General features: G+C 38.0%; 1 protein-coding gene across 18 annotated transcripts in view; it reads right to left on the bottom strand.

The window, feature by feature from the left end:
• Positions 1-23,796, bottom strand: part of SUN1 (Sad1 and UNC84 domain containing 1) — a 65,088-nt gene that overhangs the window by 6,349 nt on the left and 34,943 nt on the right. For 5 of the 18 annotated variants that reach the window (XM_075899544.1, XM_075899546.1, XM_075899537.1 and 2 more), the window contains 16 exons: positions 22,977-23,006; positions 22,704-22,895; positions 20,225-20,347; positions 19,065-19,124; positions 18,242-18,325; positions 17,790-17,900; positions 16,119-16,217; positions 15,292-15,385; positions 13,843-13,901; positions 11,987-12,132; positions 11,604-11,840; positions 9,572-9,658; positions 7,172-7,233; positions 5,768-5,906; positions 4,290-4,541; positions 78-162 (listed from right to left, as the gene is read on the bottom strand). In XM_075899544.1, the coding sequence (XP_075755659.1) occupies positions 78-162; positions 4,290-4,541; positions 5,768-5,906; positions 7,172-7,233; positions 9,572-9,658; positions 11,604-11,840; positions 11,987-12,132; positions 13,843-13,901; positions 15,292-15,385; positions 16,119-16,217; positions 17,790-17,900; positions 18,242-18,325; positions 19,065-19,124; positions 20,225-20,347; positions 22,704-22,895; positions 22,977-23,006 (1,860 nt within the window). The remainder of the gene's footprint in view (positions 1-77; positions 163-4,289; positions 4,542-5,767; positions 5,907-7,171; positions 7,234-9,571; positions 9,659-11,603; positions 11,841-11,986; positions 12,133-13,842; positions 13,902-15,291; positions 15,386-16,118; positions 16,218-17,789; positions 17,901-18,241; positions 18,326-19,064; positions 19,125-20,224; positions 20,348-22,703; positions 22,896-22,976; positions 23,007-23,796) is intronic. The other 13 variants (XM_006112831.4, XM_075899540.1, XM_075899539.1 and 10 more) reach the window with 13 other exon arrangements.

The following is a 23,796-nucleotide window of genomic DNA, read 5'->3' as shown; positions in this document are numbered from 1 at the left end:
TATTATAAAAACCAACAATTCAGATTACAATTGCTGCAAATAGACTACTCTATTTATAGCTATTCTGCTATATTTACCTCCGGATTCTAAAGCAAAGTCCACCATACCAGTCTGATCTTGAGAATAGAGTTTCAGTGCATTATTTACAATAATGCGTGCTTGCTACAGATAACAGGGACGAGAGAAAGCGTGGAAAAAGAAAACAAGTTTGGTATTAGAGATACATGCATTCAACAGTCTATTAACTAAAATGGCATAAATACTTTCAATAAAATTGTATTATATCACAGAATCTTTGGAACCAATATCTTGATGACACGTTATCCAATGTTTGATGAGTGGCAGTCTGATTACAATGATGATACTCTGAATGGTATTTCTGTATATTTTTGTCTTCTCTCCATTAGGTCACATTTTATTTTTCTTTATACTTTTGGGTATTCCTCAGCTTCCAAGAAAGAAGAGTTTGGCAAACATTACAAATCATAAAGGGTAACAGGATTTTTATTATGTTTCGTTATTGCATCCAATGTAGCTAGGGTACTTATTTTAGGATAGGAATAATAGTGTTTTTAAGTAACAAGACTAGTAAGTCTATTGTAGCTACCCAAGAGTCAACCAGAGGAGACTGTTGACTGAACCTAAGGCCATGTCTACACTATAAACTCTGGTTGATGCAAGTTACATCCACATACAGCTGCCAACATTAGTACATTGCTCATGAATACTTGGCCGCTTGTGTCCACACTACATATACTCAGGAATGCTTGTGTCAATGCAGAGTGCACTGCACCACAGATAGGTCTCTCAGTATGCCACATTGCCACAAGGCTAAAATCTTTGTAGGAAATTTTTGCAGTGTGCTGTGAAACAGAAATTAATCATTCAGGAACCTTTGGGAGCTAGAGATCAAATTCCTGCATGCATTTTTCCCCCCAAGAATCCCACAAACCCACACAGCCCTTTTACACATCTGCCACTTCTGACAAATGCATGGAGTCTACACAGCTCTGCATTATCCTTATGAATGTTGCAAACACAAGACACAAAATCTCTCAAGATCTGCAGACCCACATAAAGAACTGCAAAACTTGGGGACATGATTCTATAAAGACAGACATTGTTAAGGGACATAGTGATAACCAATTCAGTGTTGTGGGTGATGTTCACAGAGTAGCTGCAGAAAGTGAAGTGCCCCATCTGGGCTTGAGAAATTAACACTGACTGATGAGATAGCATCATAATGCAGATTAAGGACAAGATACATTAACTGAAGACCTTTTAAATGTGAGAGGCCACATATGTGGATCTGCGTGCCAAGCCTGCCTACCCCTACAGTGAAGGGATACCAGAACATGAGCGGTGCTGACAGCTGAGAAGTGAATGGCAATCACACTTGGGAGCTTGCAATGCTGGAAGTCTACTGGTCAGTGGGAAATCATTCTGGAGTTAGAAAATCCATGATGGGTGCCATTAATTGTTCTTCTATATTGGACTGACTCAGTAATGTACAGGACATAGTGAACAGAATTGCAGTAGTGAGGTTCCCAAACTGCAGTGGGGTGATAGCTGACTTGCATATCCCTACTTTGGGACCAGCCCACCTTACCACAGAGTACATCAAGAGAAAAGGCTACTTTTCTATGACTATGCAATTGTTGATAGATCACCATGTATGCTCCACTGATATTAACAATGGGAGTTGGTCAGAGAAGGTATATCACGCTCACTTCTTTACAAACACAGGACTCTTCAGAAAACTGAAAACATATATTCTTTAATAACCAGCAGGTTACCATTGGCAACAGAGAAATGGAAACAGCATATCCCTCATTCCAATGGTTTGTGAAGAGCCACCTTGACAGCACAAAGGAAAGATTTAACTACCAGCTCAGCACATACAGAAGGACAGTTAAATGTGCTTTTGGTAGACTGAAGGAACACTGGTGTGATTACTCCCAATGCTGAATTTCACTGAGGAAACTCTCTCAAGGGTTATAGTTGCTTGCTGTGCCTCTGATAACATCTCTGATGCAAAGGGGAAAAGTTCCTTGAGATGGAATGGTTGTCTGCTGAGTTTGAACAGGAAGGAAAAAGGGTTTAATACAGAACTACAGAGTTTTGGCTAGGGATGTAATAGTGTAGTCTATTAAGCAATAAGCAAAAACTTATAGGTTAATGCTATAAACTACATGCATTCCCCCCTCTCGCACACTTGCCAGTAAATTTTTTAGCAAGCTGGCCAGCAGCCAGGCTCAGTTTTGGCTTGCGATGGGTCCAGGACCAATCCTTGCTGAAGCTCTGCATTTAAAGTATATTAGGAGCTAAGCAGGCAGGCAGCCCAGCCCAGTTCCAGCTTGCACAAGGTCTGGGAGCTCAGACCCACTGAGGACAGGGGCTGCTGCCATCCTGCACTGCTGCCTCTTTTTCAGAGGCAGCAGCAAAGGGCAACAGGTAGTTGGTCAACAAGGGGAGCTGATTTTTAAACTGGCTCCCCTCGCAGACCAGATCCCGCCTGCCATCCATGATACAGAAGCAGTATTGCCAAGTGACAAGGGGCTCCTCGGGAGTGGAACCTCGGGAGTGGAGCTGCTGGCCCCAACCCGGGGACTACAGCATAGTCGAGTAACCGATAAGAATTCATTAGGTTATTCGACTATTCAATTAACCAATATTTAACATCCCTAGTTTTGGAAGGCTTTGAAATAGCACTTGAATGGTCAGCCACATTAACACACTGTCTTGGACTGTGCTGAGCCCTCAAACCAGTAGTACCAGTTAAGAATTGTGTAATATTTATAAATGTGCCCCTAGCATTACATTGTATTTTAGTGGACCTATGAATTACATGCTGCTTGCTGTACATTTACACCTATGCCTGTTTAACATATGAGTTCTGTGGTGCCATCAACTTGGTACTTGAGTGTTGCTATGCATTTTGCAGTATGCATAGTGAACTGAATGTATTTAAAAATTTATAGAAGAATTATTGAGTAACAAAACCAGTGCAAAATAACCCAAGATCCTTTCCCTTCTCCGGGCTCCTTTGTGGTTGGCTGATGGGACAGTTCAGATTGCAGTCCTGGCTCTTGGCATAACTGGACTCCCACCCTACCATGTCTCCTCTCTCCTCCTCTCTGTTCACAGCAGAGTTCTGTCTCAGGCTCCTTTTGAGGTACCTATGGTGGTCTGCAGGGTGCTGGTGGGAACTCTGCCAAACATGGCATGCAGCTTGCTGTAAAAGCAGCAGGTCTGTGGCTCAGCACCAGATTAAATGTTGGCTTTCCCAGCTTTGTGAGATGCCTACTACAGTTCCTTCATTCCCACATGGCGTTGCTGCGGATTCTTGTTATACACCATTGCCTGCATCCCCCATGCAACTATTTCACAGATGTCCTGGTTTCTGTGGCTAGTTAGTAGCTGTGTTTGTACTGCTTCTTCTTACCAGATGAGGAGATCCAATTTCTCATCTACTCCAGACAGGAATATGTCTAAGAGCTGGCATGATTGGTAGGGCAGCTACACATAACACGGGAGAACTGCTACATGTGCTTGCCACGCTGGGCAATCAGGAAAAGGCATTTTAAAAATAAAGTGAAGTATTTTAAGTGGAAGGTAGCTTCCCGTCTGTGATTCCTTAGCAGAGCAGTTCACTGTGGGACCAGAGCAGTCACTATTAAGCATTCATTGTGAGACAACTGTTAGGATTGACATACGTCCCACAGTAGCTACGCTTACACGTCAATCTGTATAGGTCAACTATGACTCACTGCCATTCATAGATGTGGATTTATGGTGTCACTTTAAGATGGCATTTACATTAGCTGGACATACATTTGAGCATAGACAGAATGCAAATTGGTCAATGCAAGTAGACTTACATCAACCTCACTTTATAGTGTAGACCAGGCCTAAGTTGTATCACCACAAAAAAGAGAAAAGGAAGGGATGTTTAGGCAACATATACTCCCAAACAATACTGTCCATAATCAAAAGCTATACAATTTTATTTAAACTGCTGCTGAAGCAATGGAAACCCAAAACAAAATCTTAACAGCTCTTAGGTAATATATGAAGCACAATTTCCATGTATTTTAGATTATTATTCTTAACTGCCATTAAACTTCTAAACTCTCTCTCAAACTTGCCGATTGAAACACATTTCATTACCTTGTTATATTTAGTCAAACTATGCACTATAATAAAATCCTTCAAAAACAAGTTTTAACCTTTATAACTATAGTTAAGTTATGATTGAAACTTTTCAACATTTCTTTTAGAATGCTTACCGCTTCTGTGATGCCAGAAATCCCTGCATTTACTGCACTTGTTACTACTTCAGAAGTTGGCTTTTGGTTTGTAATAGACATGTGGAGAGTAATATTCTTGAGGATTTGCAGCTCTAAATCTTGTAACAAAACCTGCAGATCACTCTTGCTCACAAATCTGGACGTTAGCCATTGGAGTAGTGATTCAGAAAAGTTTTCTTGTCCGTCACCAAAAAACATAAGTTTGACAGATTCTTTGACCTGGGCATCTACCTAGTAAAGTCCATCAACAGGTAAAAGTTACTATTTGGATACTCTTTCAAAAGAATTTAATCCTCATAAATCATCTAAAGTAATAAAATGAACAGTTGTGTAAGTAGTCTGCTTAAAATCCTTCAGTTTTTCCTAGAGTCCAAATAATTTAATATATATTCCCATCTTTGCAAAACACTCAGTAAAATCTCTTCCATTGGCATTGCATGCCTTTAGGCACTAGGGAAAGAAATCTTGTAACACAGGATATGAACTCGTTGGAACAACTGGTGGGGAGAGAAGAACTTAAGAGAGCATCTGGTTGTATATCAGTGTCAGTTTCTTCTGTGTGCCTCACCATTATTCAGTATGAAAGCATATGAGATACGGTAGTCTCAATGAAGATTGAGTTGACAAAAGAATACTCCACATCATCACTAAATTTGTCACCTTAAATTAATCCCAAAAAGCAAGCTGAGTTACTGAGAACCTCAAGAAGCTATTCAGAAGCCTGAGACTATGTCAAAGACATTCCTTTTCACAAAAGAAATCAGCTGACAAATTAAGCTACACACAGAATGGCCTATCAAAATAAGTACTCAAAATTACCTATTTAACTGACCCCTTTTCTACATGCATAACCATAAATGAGATCAAACAAGTATGCAAAACTACTGCCACTTCATCAGCCCTGTCCGCTCCACAATTATCATCAGCTTCCTGTACTCCCATTAAAAACTGACCACCACCACTATTCCACCCCATGAAATTAAGAGTAGGGATTTTAGTGTATAGTCGTGTAACCAATTAACCGACAAACCTAGGCTTTTCGGTTAATCCTAACTACACACACTCCCCCTCTCTCCCCCATATACAGAGGCAGCAAGAGGCGGCGGAGGCAGGAGCCAGTACCCTGGGGAGCCAGTGCCTGTGCATGCTGGCTCCGTGGAGCTGCCTGCCACCCCCTTTACTGTCTCCCAGAAAGGCAGGGGGCAGGCAGGAGACAGTGCTCAGAAGCTTAAAAAGCCAGCTCCTGACAAGCACCAGCTTCATGGAGCCACCTGGGTTGGAAAGATCCCTCATCTGGATCCACTTAGTCAATTAACTAGTTAAACATTAGATTAGGTTAACTGGTTAAATGTTAGGTTAATTGATTAACTAGGGTTTTACAGCCGTAGAGACTCCATTCAAAATTGCATAAGTGGACAAATGCAAGAGTTTTATAATGAGGCAACTATAGAACTTACTTTTTCATGAATCATTTCTGCTTTCTCACAGCTGGTCTTCAAGCCTTCGGAAGTTAAAAGTTCTGACTTCATGTGAGCCAATTCAAGTTCTAGCTGTTTAATCTTGGATAAAAGCTGCTGATTTTGTTCATCACTTCCACTGGTAAATCCAAAAAATCATAATTTAAGAGCAAGAGGTCACAACAAATCATGCAACTTAAAATTAAATCAAATATTTGATAGAATAATACATTTGTCTAATATATAGAGTGAATAACTTCATGGTAAAACCAAAAATAGACATTGTGACCCTACCAATGAATGTCCTCTCAAATTAATATTTATTATTTAGGATATTCATCCTAAATATCTGTTTTAAATCAATATATTCTAAAGTGATGATCCAATCTATAATTAAATGTCTATGGGATTTTACTTAGTTGGTGATGCAATAGTAGGACACAGATCTGTGGGATTCTTTGTAGTTTCTATAGAACCAGAGTTGATGCCCTTTACATGACTGTCATATTTTAAACAAGTTAATGGATATTAAACTCTGGGTCTAAAATTATAGTATGGCTAAGTCAGGCCTCCAGGACAAATTTCTAAGCAATACAAATGTGACAAAACTATGTCAATGAAAATTATATAAAGGGAAAGATTGACTGTGTCATTCTAAAGCTATTTTATTAACTGAATTCTTATTTAAAGTGATGTACACTCAGTTCTAGCACACAATTTATTCTCAAAATAGTTGTATCTTGGAGAAGAATGCTGCTCTGTCCTAGTAGCACGTGATCCAAAAATAGAAATGAAGATAGATGATTGACAAAGGGAATGCAGATGAAATTAAAACAGCACAGAAATTGAATGTGTGTGAATCCCTTGGAATCAGAACTTGTCTCTAAGCACATCATCATCAAGTAAACTGCTTAATATTTAGTAAGTGGTCTTTGTGAAATTTCCAAAAATCCTCATTCTTGGAAGTTATCAGGATTTTTGTTGGAAAATGCTATTTACACAAAACCAAAACTTTTTGTGGAAATGTGTTAGTTTTGGCAAACTCTGTCAAGAAAACTTCTCAGATGTAGTCCTACTCAGCCTCTTAGGAGTGATAGTGAATTTATGCCATCTACTCTTCTAGAGAAATAGGGTGCTTAAATAATGGTCAGATATTGACGGCTGGAAATAGGACTGTTCAGAATTCAGAGATGGTCTTCTTGCACTGATGTCTAGAGTTTTCACCAAAACATATTATAAAAGTTTCACTCATGCTGATGAAAACTTCAGCAAAACTTTGCCACTCAACTGATATACAACAGGCATTAGAAAAGGATAGTTACTGTAGTTCAGTGAACGATTCCTACCATCATCAATCAGTATCAGGATTCAAAATGCAACATATTAGACAGACAGTAGTCATACCTCACTGTTCTTGTTTGGGTTAGTTCAAGTTCCTTCTGGATGTCCTGATAGATATGAAAAATCTGTTTTAAGAAGTCTATTCTTTAACTTCAAGATTACAAACAAGGATAATTGCCACACATAGTGAACATGCTTGGGTAGCACCCATAAAAGATGACATTCCTAAATAATTTAGCTTAATGTTTCTGTATATGCATTTTTATAAGTCATATTGTGTCAAGTTACCTGCTTTATTCACCAGAATCTGATGAAGAGTGGTCTGTAGCTTTTGTTTAAAAAACAAAACAGCAAAAAGACAGCATGTGCAGCTCAATAAGACTTAGTTAAAAATCCAGTGGCCCAGTTCATTGGCACAATCTGCCAGACAAGAGTCTGAAATAAATTCCTGGGTTTGGATGTACAGTTGACAGAGGCCTAAATGTTTTCTTCCTTGTATGAATGAAATACAAGCCGCCAGGTACTATGCAAAGATCCCACATACCTAACCTACAAGGGGATATTGGACTTGCTACTAGCTCTCCTTTATTACATGGTAGTTACTACATAGTGTCTTTGGAAGGGAAAAGGTGTAAATGAGGAGAAAGATCTCCACAGCCACTTGGCTCCCATCCCTGACATGAAGAGCTGCATTTGAGGACACAAGTACTTTGAAATTTTCAGAAACATGCAAGAGAAGTCTCAGAACTCTTGTTCATATAGCACAGAAAATAAAGCACCAGACACTGGAACCTAGAACAGGTTGTGGCACTAGTCCAGCCTGTTGCTAATACAGATGTGTACTTATAAGTAAGGGTAAGATTAGATAATGGAGGTCATAAAAGTCACAGAATCCATGACTTCCAAGAGATCTAGTGACATTTTCTGCTTCAGCTCTGAGGCGATGGGGCTGAACACACAGCCACCAGGATTGAGAGCAGGAGGCTCCAGAATCATAGCAGGGGTAGGTGCTGGACTCTCCTCCCTCCCCATTTTGTCACAGTTGTTTTTAGTCAAAGTCAGGGACAGGTCACCTGCTCCATGCATGTATATTTATAGCCCGTTCATGACTTTTACTAAAAATAATTATGACAAAATCTTAGCCAATGCAACAGAAACGTGTTGCATTGAGTCAGACTGGTTTTACAACATAAATGTCTTCACAAAATATAAATAAAGTTCAGTGAAACTAGCTTTTATTTAATCATTTGTCTGCTGTTATGGAATTTAAATAAATGTATTATACTACTGAAAAAATTAAGCTATGTCTTCACAGCACAGTTAGCTTGAAGTTACCCCAACTCAGGGGTGGGCAATAATTTTTGAAGGGAAGGGCACTTCATGAATTTCGGAAGTGGTTACAGGCTGCCCTGGAAGGGGTGGGGCCTTGTGCGGAAGGGGTGGGGGCAGGACACTTCGTATGCTCCCCCGCCCACAGACCCTGATTGGCCTGGGGGTGGGGGAGTGTGTGAGGTTTTGTCCCCACCCTGCTAGTTTTGAAAAGCTGTTTTGAACAGCTGATGGTTCCCTCTAAGCCCCATGCACTCCTGGCAGGGGGAGGAGATTTTGCGCGCTCCTTCGTCCCCAGATCTCGATTGGCTGGGGGGGGGGGGGGGGGGGGGGAAGAGAGAGGGGTAGAAAGGAGTGGCAAAAAGGCCATGGGTCAGATCCAATGGCTTTGTGGGCCGAATCCAGCCCATGGACTTCATCTTGCCCACCCCTGCCTAATTCAACTCCTGTCTGCATCCAAAAATCTTTGAGTTAAAAGGTACTTTAAGCAAGCTACTTAGCCCATTGCAGGTGAGTAGAAGCTCGAGTGATGCTGATGTTCAGGCTAGTAACACAGTGGAGATACTGTTACAACACTTCCTCAGCAGCTAATCCAATCACTCTGCTAATCCAATAATTCTGTGCTGATAATTAAATCACTGGACAGTTGTTTTGAAGAGAGGTTGCTCTCACTGAAGTATATTCAAGCTAACTGTTTTAATGAAGACAAGCTCTTCAGAGTAAGGCTAACCCAGTTTTGTTTTCCAGGGCAAGTGAAAGGCAATAGGAATAAAGTTTTTCATGTGCACTTCCTGCATTAACATGAATACCAGTTTTAAAAATATGAATTCAGTTATTTAAGAAGATTTTTAACATGTTTTTATTTTGATGGTCTCTAAGTATGCAAACATGAAATGACTTCAGCTTTCTGCGCATGCAGACAGACAGAAACTTGTGTCTTCAGTGAAACAAAAAGATAATTTTAGTGAGTTAGGGAAGTGCAGACTTAAAACTTGATAGCTGGAATGGTGCTAGATCAATGTTGGGAAGCTTACTAAGCAACTTTACTGTAGTTGACTAAAGTTTACTCTATTTATTTTATAGAGGCTACGCTTTGGAGTATATGTATGTAGGAAGGAAAGAGCCTTTTAGTACCTCAGATTTTGCAGAAAGTTTTCCAATAAGGTCTTCCAGTGTCAGAATACGCAAATCATGTTCTTGGTGCAATGCCAGAAGATCAGTCTTAAAAATAGAAAAAAAACATGTTTTATTTACTGAGGACAAGATAGTAAAGTTGCTATTAATATCTTCAGTAAAATCATTACTTTCATGCTGTGATCATGCCAGATGCTCTGTGTATCAAGGATTAAATATTATTCTAGATATGCTTAAAGTCATTTTAGTTCAATTGCTTTTCAATGCCAAGCTGTGCTGCAGAAGACTAGCCATTTGGAGATAGCTCTGAGAGATCAAGAGCACAAGAAGGGGGCAGTATTGCTGACAAAACTACTTGCTTTCTGCCTGCTAATTGGCAGGGCAATATTATTAGAAATTGAGAGTTACTTTTATTAGCATTTTTGTCAGATTAAAGTTTGATGCCTCACATAAGCTATTACTTAGTAGCCTATCATACGTGTCTCCTGAAATGTTTCTGGTTTTGTACTGAAAGTTAACCATGATATGAAACGTTAGATGAGATTTTTCTAAACATTTAGAATAGTAATTCTCAACCTACAAGCCACTTGTGGTCCAATCAATCACACACAGCTTCGGCCTTTGTGACATCTTCCCGGCCATACATGTAATTTGTACATTGCATAGTTGTGACCCACAACACAAAGAGCTGCTATGAGGCCCACAATGGTAAATGGGTAAGAACTCTTAATTTAGGAGTTAAAATCCCATCAAAAGACAATGAATGTTCCTAAGTAACTTAGGCAGTATTGGAATTTCAACTCATCACTTTCTGATGTTAGTTTTCTACTCTGACCTTTGCTAAGTTGAAGGAAAGAAGTTTATTAATAATAGGCTATAATAAATACTGTCCCCAGCATCAAAAGCTGTATACACATTTATATTAAGAATGAAAAGTACACAATAGGATTATAAATATAGCCTACTCTAAGCATTTGACTTTTCGTAAGTGACAAACCCTTTCATCTAATTCTGGTATTCTTTCTTATTTCTGATGCTGTAATATTATACTTTAGGTTATGATTACCCTTTATTACAAACGTTGGGCAGTGCAAGTTACACAGAGCTCTGTCCCTGTCGTTGTCCCCCCCTCTTTCTACCCCCCTGGTTCTTCACATCCTAAAAGACATCCAGCATCTGTTTTAGTGCCGCTTTCCTAAAGGGCAAAATTCAGGAGTTGCTAAAAGACTTTTAGATCTGGTAAATGGCAGGTTTTCATGTTGGGTTACTATCCACAGCCTTCTCTTGATTAAAAAAAAGAGAAGCCAGAAATTAGGGTACAGCTAGACTGCGGAGGGTTTTCAGGATACCGGAGGTATAACTGAAAAAACTCCACTGCATCCAAGAAATGTGGTTGCTCTTCCGCTCTTTTTTGTGGAACAGCAAACACGCTCTTTCAGAAATCCCTGTATTCCTCGTTCTACGAGGAAGAAGGGGGCTTTCAAAAGAGGGCTTTTCTCCAAAATTTGGCCCAGTCTAGACAGGCCAAATTTCGGAAAAGCCTCTCCTGACAAAAGTATTGGAAAAAACGCAAAAAGCCAGGCACGTTTTGCATAGCTTTTTCTGATGGATCCTCGCAGTCTAGACGTACCCTTAGTTTATGCCTCAAGGACTGTTAGGCAAGTACTCCGTTTTACAAAAGATTTATTCAAGCATCAATTGAAATAAGCACATTGACTGCAAGGGGTTTAAATTGAAGGCGATAAGTGAAAATGCAGAATTCTGATTTAGAACCCAACACAAGAAATGTTATCTTCAATTAAAATTTGTTAGACTATTGTACCAATGTAGGTCTTGGAAATAAGCAGTTAAGTAATTACACACCCCAACTACACTCTAATTCCCAGTCTCAGCTTCAACTATTTTTATTAATTCTCATATGGGCTCTTAAATATAAAGTAAATAAAACCTTACATGCCATTTGCATGATAAATGCAGACTAGGGTTAGTACACTAATCAATGTAAGAAATCAAACATTCATTTTATCTTTACCGTTGAATGTGCCATTTCCTCAGATTGTCTTTCCTTAAGATGCTGGCTCATTACATTTTTTATTAATATCAACATCTCACTTTTGTCATTCATCTGGACAAACTGATCCTGAAGCTTCTTGAGCTGTAGCATCACTTTGCCATAAACTTCATCATTGTTATGACATCTGTCAGACATGAAGGCTATTTGCTTTTCCAGTTCACTCATACGACTAGAATCAAAGAACTGTATGGTACCCTAAAAATGTGAAGATTTATATATAAAAGAATTAAGTAAGCCCATCTGCTCCCAAATTATTCTTGGATTACAGTTTAGTTATTGGAAAAAATCCAGTAGCAAAAAGTAAAGAAGATACCTTTTAAGAAAAAGACTAAGTATTTTACCTGTGGAGACTCAACATAGTGAGAAGAATCAGGACGTGGTTTAAGAATCTGCATAGAATCTTCAATTCTTTGTGTTTGATGTATGCTTGACCAACTGAATGTAGGCAGTAATGAAAGGAAGCCTTCTAAGCCCCAGAACCATATGCCTTAGGCAAGATAAATTAAAGAAAAACAAAATAAAAATTATTTATAAGAAGAGGTGCAATCTCAGATTTGTCGTTTAGATTAATTCTTTATACGTAAGGACAGGGGCTCTGTTGCATTTGGAAAGTGTATCTAACATTGTGGGCACTAGCAAAGTCTAAACAAAATAAACTTTTTAAAACAAATTATGTTTAAGGGGTGTTACGGTTGAAGCACTCAAAGGTTAGGAAATACCAGAATTAAGGTTGCTTGGGAAACCTTAACTTAGACTTATGTGTATGTATTATGATACAATTCTCACATGATCATGTACCTTCCCATGTCTCAGCCAGTGCACAAGATGCACTGCACTCACTGAAAGGAGCACTTAAATTTTTTTTTATCCTCATTGTTCTATGGGTGGCCCTATATCTTATTTACTGCCCACCAGCCAAATCCTGCACCAAATACAGAATTACTTATTTCCTTATGAGTTTTTTTCTATGGTATATTTCATGGTAGTATCTTAGGGTATGTCTACATTACCACCCTAGTTCGAACTAGGGTCGTATGTAGGCAACCGAAGTTGCAAATGAAGCCCGGGATTTAAATATCCCGGGCTTCATTTGCATCTTGCCAGGCGCCGCCATTTTTAAAGCCCCGGTAGTTCGGACTCTGTGCCCGCGACTACACGCGGCACGGAGTAGGTAGTTCAAATTAGGCTAATTCGAACTACCGTTACTCCTTGTGGAACTCCTCATGGAACACGGAGTAACGGTAGTTCGAATTAGAAAGCCTAATTCAAACTACCTACTCTGTGCCGCGTGTAGCCGCGGGCACGGAGTCCGAACTACCAGGGCTTTAAAAATGGCGGCGCCTGGCAAGATGCAAATGAAGCCCGGGGTATTTAAATCCCGGGCTTCATTTGCAACTTCGGTTTCCTACATTAACCACCCTAGTTTGAACTAGGGTGGTAGTGTAGACATACCTTTAGTGCTTTACAAATGTTAATGCACTTAACTTCACAACACCCATAAGGCTAAGCAGCATTATCCCATCACTAAAACAATCTCTCTGCCAACATTTCAAGTCCCTGCTCCAAAGAATGGAGGTACTAGATCTTTTCAAGAGTTGTAAGATTTATTTTTATTTTTTTTAAACATGATGAGGAGCAATTTTCCTTAACCTGATTCTCAGAAATGACAACCATTTTAGGTGAAAATTTTTAAAAATCCATTTCTGCCCAAAATGTTTAACTTATACAGAGTTACAAGCAACCAAACAGATCATTTTATAATGGAAAACATTGGGCCACTGTAGATGCTGACTACAAGTACAGTACTAGCACCAATAATGCAATCAGAGTTCTTTATTTAACCAGTCATCAATAAATAATCTATATAAAGTGTCAATGGGCTCATTCCAGTTCCTGGTGTTCAACCGCTTGTCCTGTAGTTTTCTTCAGAGAGACATCCCACGTACTGAAGGGGCATAGAAACGTAACTGCCTTCTCACAAGAAGATATATTCTTTCCACGTCAGAAGGCAAGTACACTAGCAGGTCAGTGTTGGGGAATGCTTGACTTGCTGCTGTCTATCAGCACACAGAACTTCCCCATCTTCTGTACTTAACTGGACATCTTTCATAAACATCAAGTTCACCAGAAAATGCTATTTTGTTACATTTGTAATAACCAGTTTGCACTAGCAACAATATATAAACGCTTCACATACCTAGCAAAAACAGCAGTGGGATGAGAAACAGTAAAAGTTTGTAAATCTTTGGAAGGCATCTAGAAACAGAGAGGTAAATTTAGTTAGACGTGGAATGGGTATGTCATTTTTAACTGTGATCTATAATTGATTCAGGCACTAATAGGAAATAAACAGGTGTTTAAATTTTAACCGGTGTTAAATTTTAGAGCTCAGTTTTGTGGATTGTATCACAAGACATGCTGATATCTTGTGAAATCAGAATTGGCATCTTCACAGGTAATTACATTTTCCCCTCCCCCCAGAACATACTGGAAAAAATAAAAAAATATATAATAAAAATAAGATAACTTGTCTTTAACATGGTGGTACCGTATTTGGTAATTTGACATGACTGTATCTCTATACAGCATTTTTCCAATGAGAGAGTCAGGCTCACAAAGTTGTACCCATTAACTAACACACACAGCGATATTTACCACTATGTATTACATTTCAGTACATAGATTTCTATTTTCTTCAGTGTAAATACATATTTATGTCCACAAGTGTTAGTGGAATGGAAGTTACTAATGCACAGGAAAAAGGAGACTACAAATCATGAAGTATAATACACAGCATACAAGTATAAATAATGGTGCCTCAGGACAGAGATTAGCTCAGTTTACAGTAGAGTGAAATGTCTTTGTATTGTTTAAAATTCAAAGTCATACGGAAACACTGTCCTATCCATAATCTTAGATTGATCTAGCTTAAGTTTTAGCTACATAGAAATACATACTTTTTCCTGTAGCTCAAATTACACAGAGACTATGCATCTGAAAAGTACTCAAGTATAATTTTTTGACAAATTCATCATGCTTATTCCTTAATCTGTTAATATGGATAACAGACTTGTGCTACTTGTAGTAGTTTTTACTATTTTTAATTTTTTCACCCAGTATCTTATATTTAAAATGGAAATATATACTTTGTACAAAAAGATGTGCAGCACCTTTGATATAGAAAGGCAAAAGAGTTATATGATCTGAAGAGAATAGATCCGATATATGTGTGTTCTCCCATTGTCAGAATATTAGGAGTTGTCTAGACTACATTCCTCTGTCGAAAGAGGAATGTTAATGAGTCCGTTCAAAAGTGCAAATGAAGCAGAGATTTAAATATTCCACGCTTTAATTGCATATTTACGTCTGATCGCTGTTTTGAAAGGGTTTTTCGAAAGTGAAACCGCAGTCTAGATGGGGTTCTTTAGAGGAAAAAAACCCCTTTTTCGAAAGAAGCCGTATTCCTCATTTTTTCAGGAGTACAGGTTCTTTCGAAAAAGGGTTTTCTCCTTTGGTCACAAACATTACATTTTGTATTTTTCAGTTAGTTGTAATTAAAATGGGTGAAATTATCCTGTTAGAGCACAAATCTTACCAAATGTATAATTTAGGAAGAAAATTCTGTTTAAAAACAAAATTTGCAAACCTTGTAAGAAGAAACACATTGAACAGAGAAATCAGAGTAACAAGTTGATACCATCCAGTTCCAAGCCACCAGAATGCCCCAGAAGCTGCCTTCCCTATAAGAGAAAGGATGTATTTGATGAAATAAAAATGCAATTATTACAGAATATGCTAAGGAAGACCAAGCAAAAGCACATGCAAGCATAGCATAAAATATTTTGTGCAACAAAGAGATTGTTGTGGTGGATGAATATAGGTGAAAGGAGACACAGGAAATGTGTTTTTATTTAAATTTATAACAAAGTTATGTATTGCAATGCAGTATCAACTACTTAGCACAAAAAAGCAGCAATGCATGAAGATGAAATGTGTTTAGTAAAGCAGTAACTAACTTTCATGAAGTTAAATTCAACACCATTCAGCTATGTTTAATCATGCTTTGTACTTGGGTACCCTTTTCAATTAAAGTTCTCGATGAGCTTCAAAAAGGCATTACTATTCATTTTCCTGATAAGAATGCTGTGATACTATCAGATTAAGCAAAGCAACAGGGAATTAATGGGAGAATCAGGAACAGAGCCCGGTCTTCCTCATTCACCTTTCGTCCACTCTAATCATGAAGACATGCTGCTGCCACTCATATGAAGCAGCCTTGTTAAGCCCCTATTGAATTTGTGAACACAGATATTTCTTGTCACTGAACAGTTTAGCTGTTACAAACAGTAAAGAACCTTCCAAAGCTCAGTTGAGTCAGCATCAGCAAGGCAATCACATAGTGCAGAATACTAGTTTGCCAGTAGAGGCAGATAACATGCAATGGCACAAATAAAAAGAGATGATGATAGTAACCTGGAGAAACAACGGCCAGCCAAAGTAGTGATAACATCTTCTGAGTCACAAACCATCCTGTTGCTCCCACTGTTTGCAATACTTGTAGCGCAAAGTAACCTGGTACATAACAAATGAACTATATATGTGTAATGTATATACAGACCTGACACACTGTATGCTATAAAAGCAGTAGAACAGAGATTCTTTAGCTTCTGAAGTTATGAGAATAACATACACTGTAATGTTAGTGCATATCCTCCAGTAGTTTGTAAGCTTTTTGAAACATTTACACAAAATGAGCATTACTGCTACAAAACAAAATATGGACATAAGTGGGCTAACACCATTACAAGGAAAAAAGGACAATATACTGGTATATAGACTGTTCAAACTTCTTGATTTTCTCACCTGGGTAATTAAAATATAATCTTTTCAGCATATAATGAGCCTATGTTTTGTGGCAAAATATTCTGTCAGAAAAATGTCCTAATTAATACTTTTCAACCATCCCCTTTTTAGTATAACACAAAAGTATGCTTTAGTCAGGCAACCCTTTCAAAGTTTCTTGGTTTTGTCTTCAAGTGTGCTGTGCAAATTTGTGGTATCTGGATTGGCAGGATTAATGTGGAAGTGGAAAAAGGAACATTCAAAGCTTCAAATTGTAATTCTTCAAAATTATTTTAAAAATGTGGGTCGTAATAGCATCACTAACAAAGGAGATATTGAGAAATATAAGAATTTCTTTATTGAAAGTATATGCGGTAAATAATTGTTCATTTTTATAATTAAATCTAACCGTGTGTTTCATGTTATGACAGTGTCAGTTGGGTTTTTTCAAAGGCTTGACCCATAGCCCGCTGAAGACTAACGGCCTTTCAATCAGACACTGCATGTAGATTCATTGTTTTTGTTCTATAGAAACAGAACACCACAGATGCATTTAGGGGAATTCTAAACTTTAGATTAGGCAGATATGTCATGCTGAGTCTGAGAGGCACCGCACAATACAGCCCAGTATTTTACAAAACCAGTTAGGTGAGTGAAGAAATGTCTCACACTATGCTTGTTTGCTGTAATTTTTTTTTTTAAAGACTAATGGAAAATGCACTGAAGAATCTTGATGATGCCTGGACCTATTCAAACATTAGTAGGTCCATTTCACAGGACCAATTGTATACCTGATATTCCTGCAATAATAGGCTACCACAAAATAAAGACAGGGTACAAAATTAATAAAACACCCTGCATAGGAGTATCTTAATGTCCCTTTTCTTTTTAAAAGCCTGTTTTCCATCCTTCCAGAAGCATACACTTGCCTAAAGTAGATCTTAAAAACAAAACAAAAACAAAACAAACAAAAACCCTTTGCTTTGTATTTAATATTTGAAAATATACATCATGTGGTATAAATTACCGTAACTTCCCTTTATAGCAATTGTGCCCCATGTGAACAAATTATATACGCCAAGTTCCTTCCTAACCTAATCAACAAGTCTAATATTGCAACAAATACTACACGGAGAAGAAAAGATGTCATGAAACTATTCTTGCAGAACATTTTACAGTTAATTTAGCCTAATCTACTTTGTAAGTTACAGTTATACTAAAACACAAAGCAATATGAGTGATTAACATTTGTGAAGATGTGATGTAAAATAAAAGCAAACAAAAAAAAAGGTGCAAGTCAACCTGCATAAGAAAAGGTGTGCCAAATGGTCCTTGCTACCCTTTTAGACCTTGAGGATTGCATGTGGACTGTTGTGTGTGTTTCAAGATGTTTCTTCCCCTTACAGTCATCACCTGTTGGTTATGGTAACAATCAATTAATGTGACAAATTAATCAATACAACTACTAACAAGACATATATGTTCCAGTTATGTTACAGTCACATTTTCCAAACCCAAGAACTAAGATAGATAAGCAGGATTAACAAGACAAAATCCCACAGATATTTGCTCCTATAGAAAATGTAGTGGTAATAAGCTTGTGTATTAATATTTAGTGTCTAAATAAAAAAAAACTATTCAGGTAAACAACTTCTACAGAGTTGTTTTATATCATCTAGATGTCCCTGACATCCAGGATTCCAACCCAAAGCTAAAAGATAAAAAACAAAAACAACCCCCCCAACCATACTTACATAATGATTCCCCATTTATATCAAGATGACCATCCTCTTTGAGAAAGTCTTTTACATTCATACTTCCACAGTAATTCGAGTGAGCTGCAATACATGCAGAAAGAGGGTATAGAATTTAACTCTCTGGAGTCCAAAGCTTCCGACAGCTATCTTAAACAAGCAAACTGACCTGATTTATTTAATTCTAAGCCTAAGCCATCAGCCTAAGCCACAGGAGACCTTAAAAAAGTATTTGATGTGTAAGGAGACTTGACACATGAGCATTTTTGGCAACTTTATGATTCCTAAAAGAGACACTACTACCCTGTAAGTCAAATCTTTTTTCCTTCTTGTTTTTTGCCTTATGAACATTAACTAAGTCTTGTCTATTCTTTCCTGGTTTTGCTGTCAACATAATCTACATAACTTCAGTTATACAAATAGCGTAGCTGAAGTCAATGTACTTACCACAGTGCCTTGCAAGCAATAAGATTGGCAGGGGGCTGCTCTCCCATCAACGCGGCTACTCTTCTTGTCCTGGAGGAGTACTGGCATTGATGGGAGATTGCTCTGAGATCGATTTATCATGTCTAAGCAGACGTGATAAAAAGATGGCTGGTGGATTGATAGCTGCAACACTGATTCCAAGCATAGTGGAAACAGGTCTTTAAATATGGATTGGATACTCGCCCCCAAAGTGAAGGTTGCATGTGATCTAGCGCAACTGTTAAACACATATTTAACTCACATACCCTACCCCGACACACAAATATTAGGGGAAGCAGTTTTTAACTGAATGGTTAATATTGAGTTTTATTGGTTAGTACCTGGGAGTCAAACTTACCAGTTCTCCATTTGCCCATAGCACCTTCCAGGAAAGCTTGATTAGATAAGATCTGAGTTTCTAATACAAGATACACACAGGAAAAAAACTCAAAGTCAGATCTAGTAGTCTAGAATTTTTCATGGAACACACTATAGGCAATTGAGAATTAGTCCAAGCCTCACTATGTAGCAAATGAAACATGGATTAGTTGAGGATGTGACTGGAGGAGCAGTTATTTTTATTCTGTGTTTAGAACTGCTCTATACCTATTTAGTTCAAATATTCTACTAAAAAACCCCATTGTTGAATACCCTATCCTCTCAGTTGCAGATCAATTACTACACCACTTTCCTGGTTTTAATGAAGGATCCAGAAGAGACCAGACAGCGCCAATATCAGAAAGGCAGAAAAAACATTACTGGACGAAGAGGAGAAATCCCTTTGTGGGGAGCATGAAGGATACAGCTATTTTCTCCACTTGACAAGTAAACTTTAACATAATAATTATAAGATTTACTCTGAGGGCATACCTACAGAGCAATGTGACACCCACGTCTGACCTGTGCCAGCTGACTTGGGATTGTGGGGCTATTCCATTGCTGTGTAGACTTCTGGGCTTGGACTGGAACCTGGGCTCTAGGACCCTCCCACCTTGCAGGGAGCCTGAATTGGCTGGCATGGGCCTGATACTGGTATCTAGCTGCTATGTAGACATACCCTGAGAGACAGGCAATAAGCATCACATGACCAAAGTTATCCCATACAAGCAGAGAACAGCCTGCAAAGAAAAGGTTAACAAGGAGACAACTTGCAGAACTAAAATAAACCGAAATTTAAGAACATGAAGGTCAAGTCTAGAGGAAGCAACAAAACTGCATTTTGAAAACACTGAAAAATTACAGTTTGGTAGTGTCAAGTCCTCCCTCCCCCACAATACCATTTCCTGGGAAGAAGAAAAGACCAAAACCCATAGTTACCACAAACCTGTATACTGACACTTCCAAAGAAAACAAGGTGCGAAGACAGCAAGTGAGCAAAAGAGAAACAAGCCGAATTACTATGGAAGACACCGTGGTGCAACAGGTGAAATGGATGAAAGCCACACAAGAAAAAAGCACAAGGCTTTTTATGGAGGTAGTGGCTTTGGAGGAAACAGAGGAAGACCACTAAAAAGGTACCTTTAAGTTCACAACCCAACGTCAGCAAAACCATTTGAAATAGTTGCACTAACAGGGATGCAAAAGATGTTGCAGTATATTTGATCAATCGCAGAATCTTATTCATGTAGAAATAGGTGTTTCCTATCAAAAAAGTGTGAATACAAAATTATTTGCCTACACAATTTCATTCTCCATTTATTAACTATTTGCATTTCCACCTGTTGACAGCAAATTAAAAATGACTAAAATTTCAATTACTTATCCAGGATACAAAATTTGTGGATGTGTAGCAATTGTAAGTGGATGCTGACTTGACAGGCGTAGCTGCTGAATTTCCCCATTTATCTATGGCTAAGTATACCTAAGGCAACAACAGTGAAAGCTTCCCAGGAATGTTGGCATGCCTAAACCATGGCCTGGAGTGACAGTCTTCCCAGGGCAAAAGACTCAAGTTACAAGTCTTTCCTGGTAAAAGAGGACTGAAAACTTGAATACAGTTTCACTTTTACCAACATTTAAATTGCAATTGATTCATTATCTTCAGAATTCAGAATTTTTCAATGCTGAACCCGTGAACAGTTAGTACCTCTACATCCCAATGTGGAATAAAAAAAAGGCTTACATTGAATTCTTGTTAAAAGTGAGGGCAGAGAGGAAGAGAGCGGTTTCTCCTCCTCCTGCTTCCTACTTACAAATGGAAGGAAATCAGATACAAAGTTTTCCTAGCACTGAAGGCAGTTACTACTAGACTTTTTTCTCTGTCTCTTCTCCTTCACTTGAGAGCACACACAAAAGAATAATAACTGGCACAATCATCCCTGTACTCCTGCTTTCTTAAAAGTTTTGGTATTTTATAGGCAATCAAGATTTGGCTCTCTTTGTTTAAACTATTGAGCTGCTGAGAAAGTGCCGACGTAACCTCACAAATGGATATTCTCGCAATATTCATCTTGGATAGCTTTGTTTAGAAGAGAGAGGGTATTAAGATTTTAGACTTCAATGTACCATTTTAATATGAAAGTTTATGAAGCCTGTGTGAGATTGGAGTCATTTTGTACAACCGTACAGTAAGAGACAGTCCTTGCCCTGAATTGTTTATAAAGAATTTCCCTCGCAACTGCCTGAATTTCCCTGAGAGTGTCAAGAAATTGACTTCTTACTATTCAGGATATGCTTCAAGGAGGGGCACACCTTGGTTCAGAACAAACAGCAAATGAAACAACCTGTAATTAGCCATTCTTAAAATGGAGGGGAAGAAAAGAACATTCCTTCTAAATTGATCTTTGAGGAGACTACCAACAACCAAAAAATACAGATGACATGGTAGGATACTGAAGAAGATTTGACATCCTTTTTTCCTCAAGGAGAAGTACTCAACTAGAGCAGTATCCAAGGGGAGTAGACTGGCATAGAAAAGCAGGAGACCATATAGATAGACATACTTGAGAAAAAGCTACAGAAGTTATACAGTAAGGGTACATCTACATTACAGGACAAAGTCAATTGAAGATACACAACTTCAGCTAAGTTAATTACGTAGCTGAAGTCGAAGTATTTTAACTTGTTGGGTTTTTTTGGTGCTGCCTAAACTGCAGAAGATTGAAAGGAGAACACTCTCCCTTCAACTTCCCTTACTCCTCCTGAAAGCAGGACTACCGGCATCGACCGGAGCACCCCTCTCAGTTCAAATTAGCTGTATTGACCAGACCTGCTAATTCAAACCCTGGAAGATCAACAGTGGCAGCGTCGATCTTCCTTTGCAGTGTAGGCATACCCTGAGAGAAGGAAATCTGCTGAAGCTACTCTGGGTCCTCTCTCAGAACTAATTAAAACCCTCTTAGAGCTAAGATCTGACAAGAGAGCCTAACTTACAAAACACAATAAAAATAAGAATCTAGAGAAGGAAAAAGAAAATAATAGAAGCGATTCTTTTAAAAATTAGATTTTTCCATATAGTAGATATTTACAAAGCAACAACTTGCTCATTATGTTCATTTTTTTTTTTTTTTGGTTTATGCTCCTATTACTGATGAGTTACAATGGAAAAAAGTTTTAAAGCAGAAGTGACAAAATGGTAACCTGACTCTCATTGTTATGATAAGGTATAAAGGAAAATAATCTACTGCTAAGTACCAATACCATCTGCAACACCACATTATGTCCCTAATGAATTTGAATAATGAATTTGAATGTATGAACTATTTTCTGCCAGATTCTGTAGTGCAATCATTTTGATGTGGCACATGTATATTCCTCTAATTGTATGGAAAATAGATATAGTCAGATTTTGGTGCACAGCAGATATTAGCTCCATAAAGTATAACCTGATGTAGACAAAAATTCATCATAGTATATATGCCAATCTGCATTTAAAATTCAATTCGTCTTGAGAAACTCAGCAAGGAAAAAAAATTGTTATATTTTTCCAAGTACATGTTCATCAAAAAACAACACTTTACAATGCCACAAAACCACAAAAGGAAGAAAAATCACTTACTAGACTTATATTTTTGGCTCCTATCCCTAGAGTAAATTCTTGAAGATGGCATGTGAGAAGCAGAGTATGCTGTGAGGACCTCCTTCCGTTCAGAAAGCATACTGCAGTCACTGCAAGTATAGCCATTGATCATGGTCTGTGTTTCAGCAGCGGCTATATCACCATTTCCCTGAATCAATGTTGTGTCCCCGCCTGATGTATCAAAAAATAACAGTTAATTCATTTATTGCAATCTATGGGATGGGGTAGGGGAAGTTGACGAACTGCTGTTACCTTTAAGGTCGCATTCATCATCATCAAGCCCTAAAAAACAGAAGATTTTCCTACTGAGTACAGTTACATGGAAGTCTCCAGACTGGAAATGATTACTATAGTTAAATTGTACTCAAAACAAAAATTTCTGTTATTTTTAGAACTCAGAAAGAAGAGGCATTGTAATATTCTAATAATAAATGTATTCATTAACTGTTGTGGGGAACATCAATACATACAGATAATGTAACTGTAAACTGTCACTCAAAAGCTTATCTAGGAAGAGGAAGGTTATGTCAAGAAGAAAACTGAAGTGCCAATATGTATCATTTTTGGCTCCCCTATCACTATTGAAATGGCTAGCTAATTAGACACATAAGCTGTTTCTGTTGCTTAGTAACCACTTTTACTCCCACCATAGTTCAATGCATAACCTGGAAGACCCAACTAATCCAGCTAGTGTCAAATTTCACATATAAACTGAAGTTACAGTACAATTTCTTTCAATTCAATATTGTGGTAGTGAAAAATACACTAATCAGTAAAAAGCAATCTGTAACTGGATAGTATGGTAAAGTCCCACTGTTTCCAGCCTGTTTTATCTAAACAACTTCTAGTTTCATATATAAATAACTGTGGCTGGAAAGCTAACCTTTCTTTTTGGGAAAATTTAAGGTGTCAGTACCCTAAACCAGACTTCAGTCACTCCAGAGATTTCAATTGCACACAAATTTGTATAGTAAACTACATGTACACAGATTAAACTGAAATAAAATGTTTGCATTGTTAAATCAGTTAACAATATCAATTATTGTATATATGAAACAAACTGATAGCATCT

Source organism: Pelodiscus sinensis, chromosome 16, assembly GCF_049634645.1.
Source record: "Pelodiscus sinensis isolate JC-2024 chromosome 16, ASM4963464v1, whole genome shotgun sequence".
Classification (NCBI taxonomy): Eukaryota; Metazoa; Chordata; order Testudines; family Trionychidae; genus Pelodiscus; species Pelodiscus sinensis.
The sequence above is the reverse complement of the archived record's forward strand: the minus strand, read 5'-3'. Positions and strand labels throughout refer to the sequence as shown.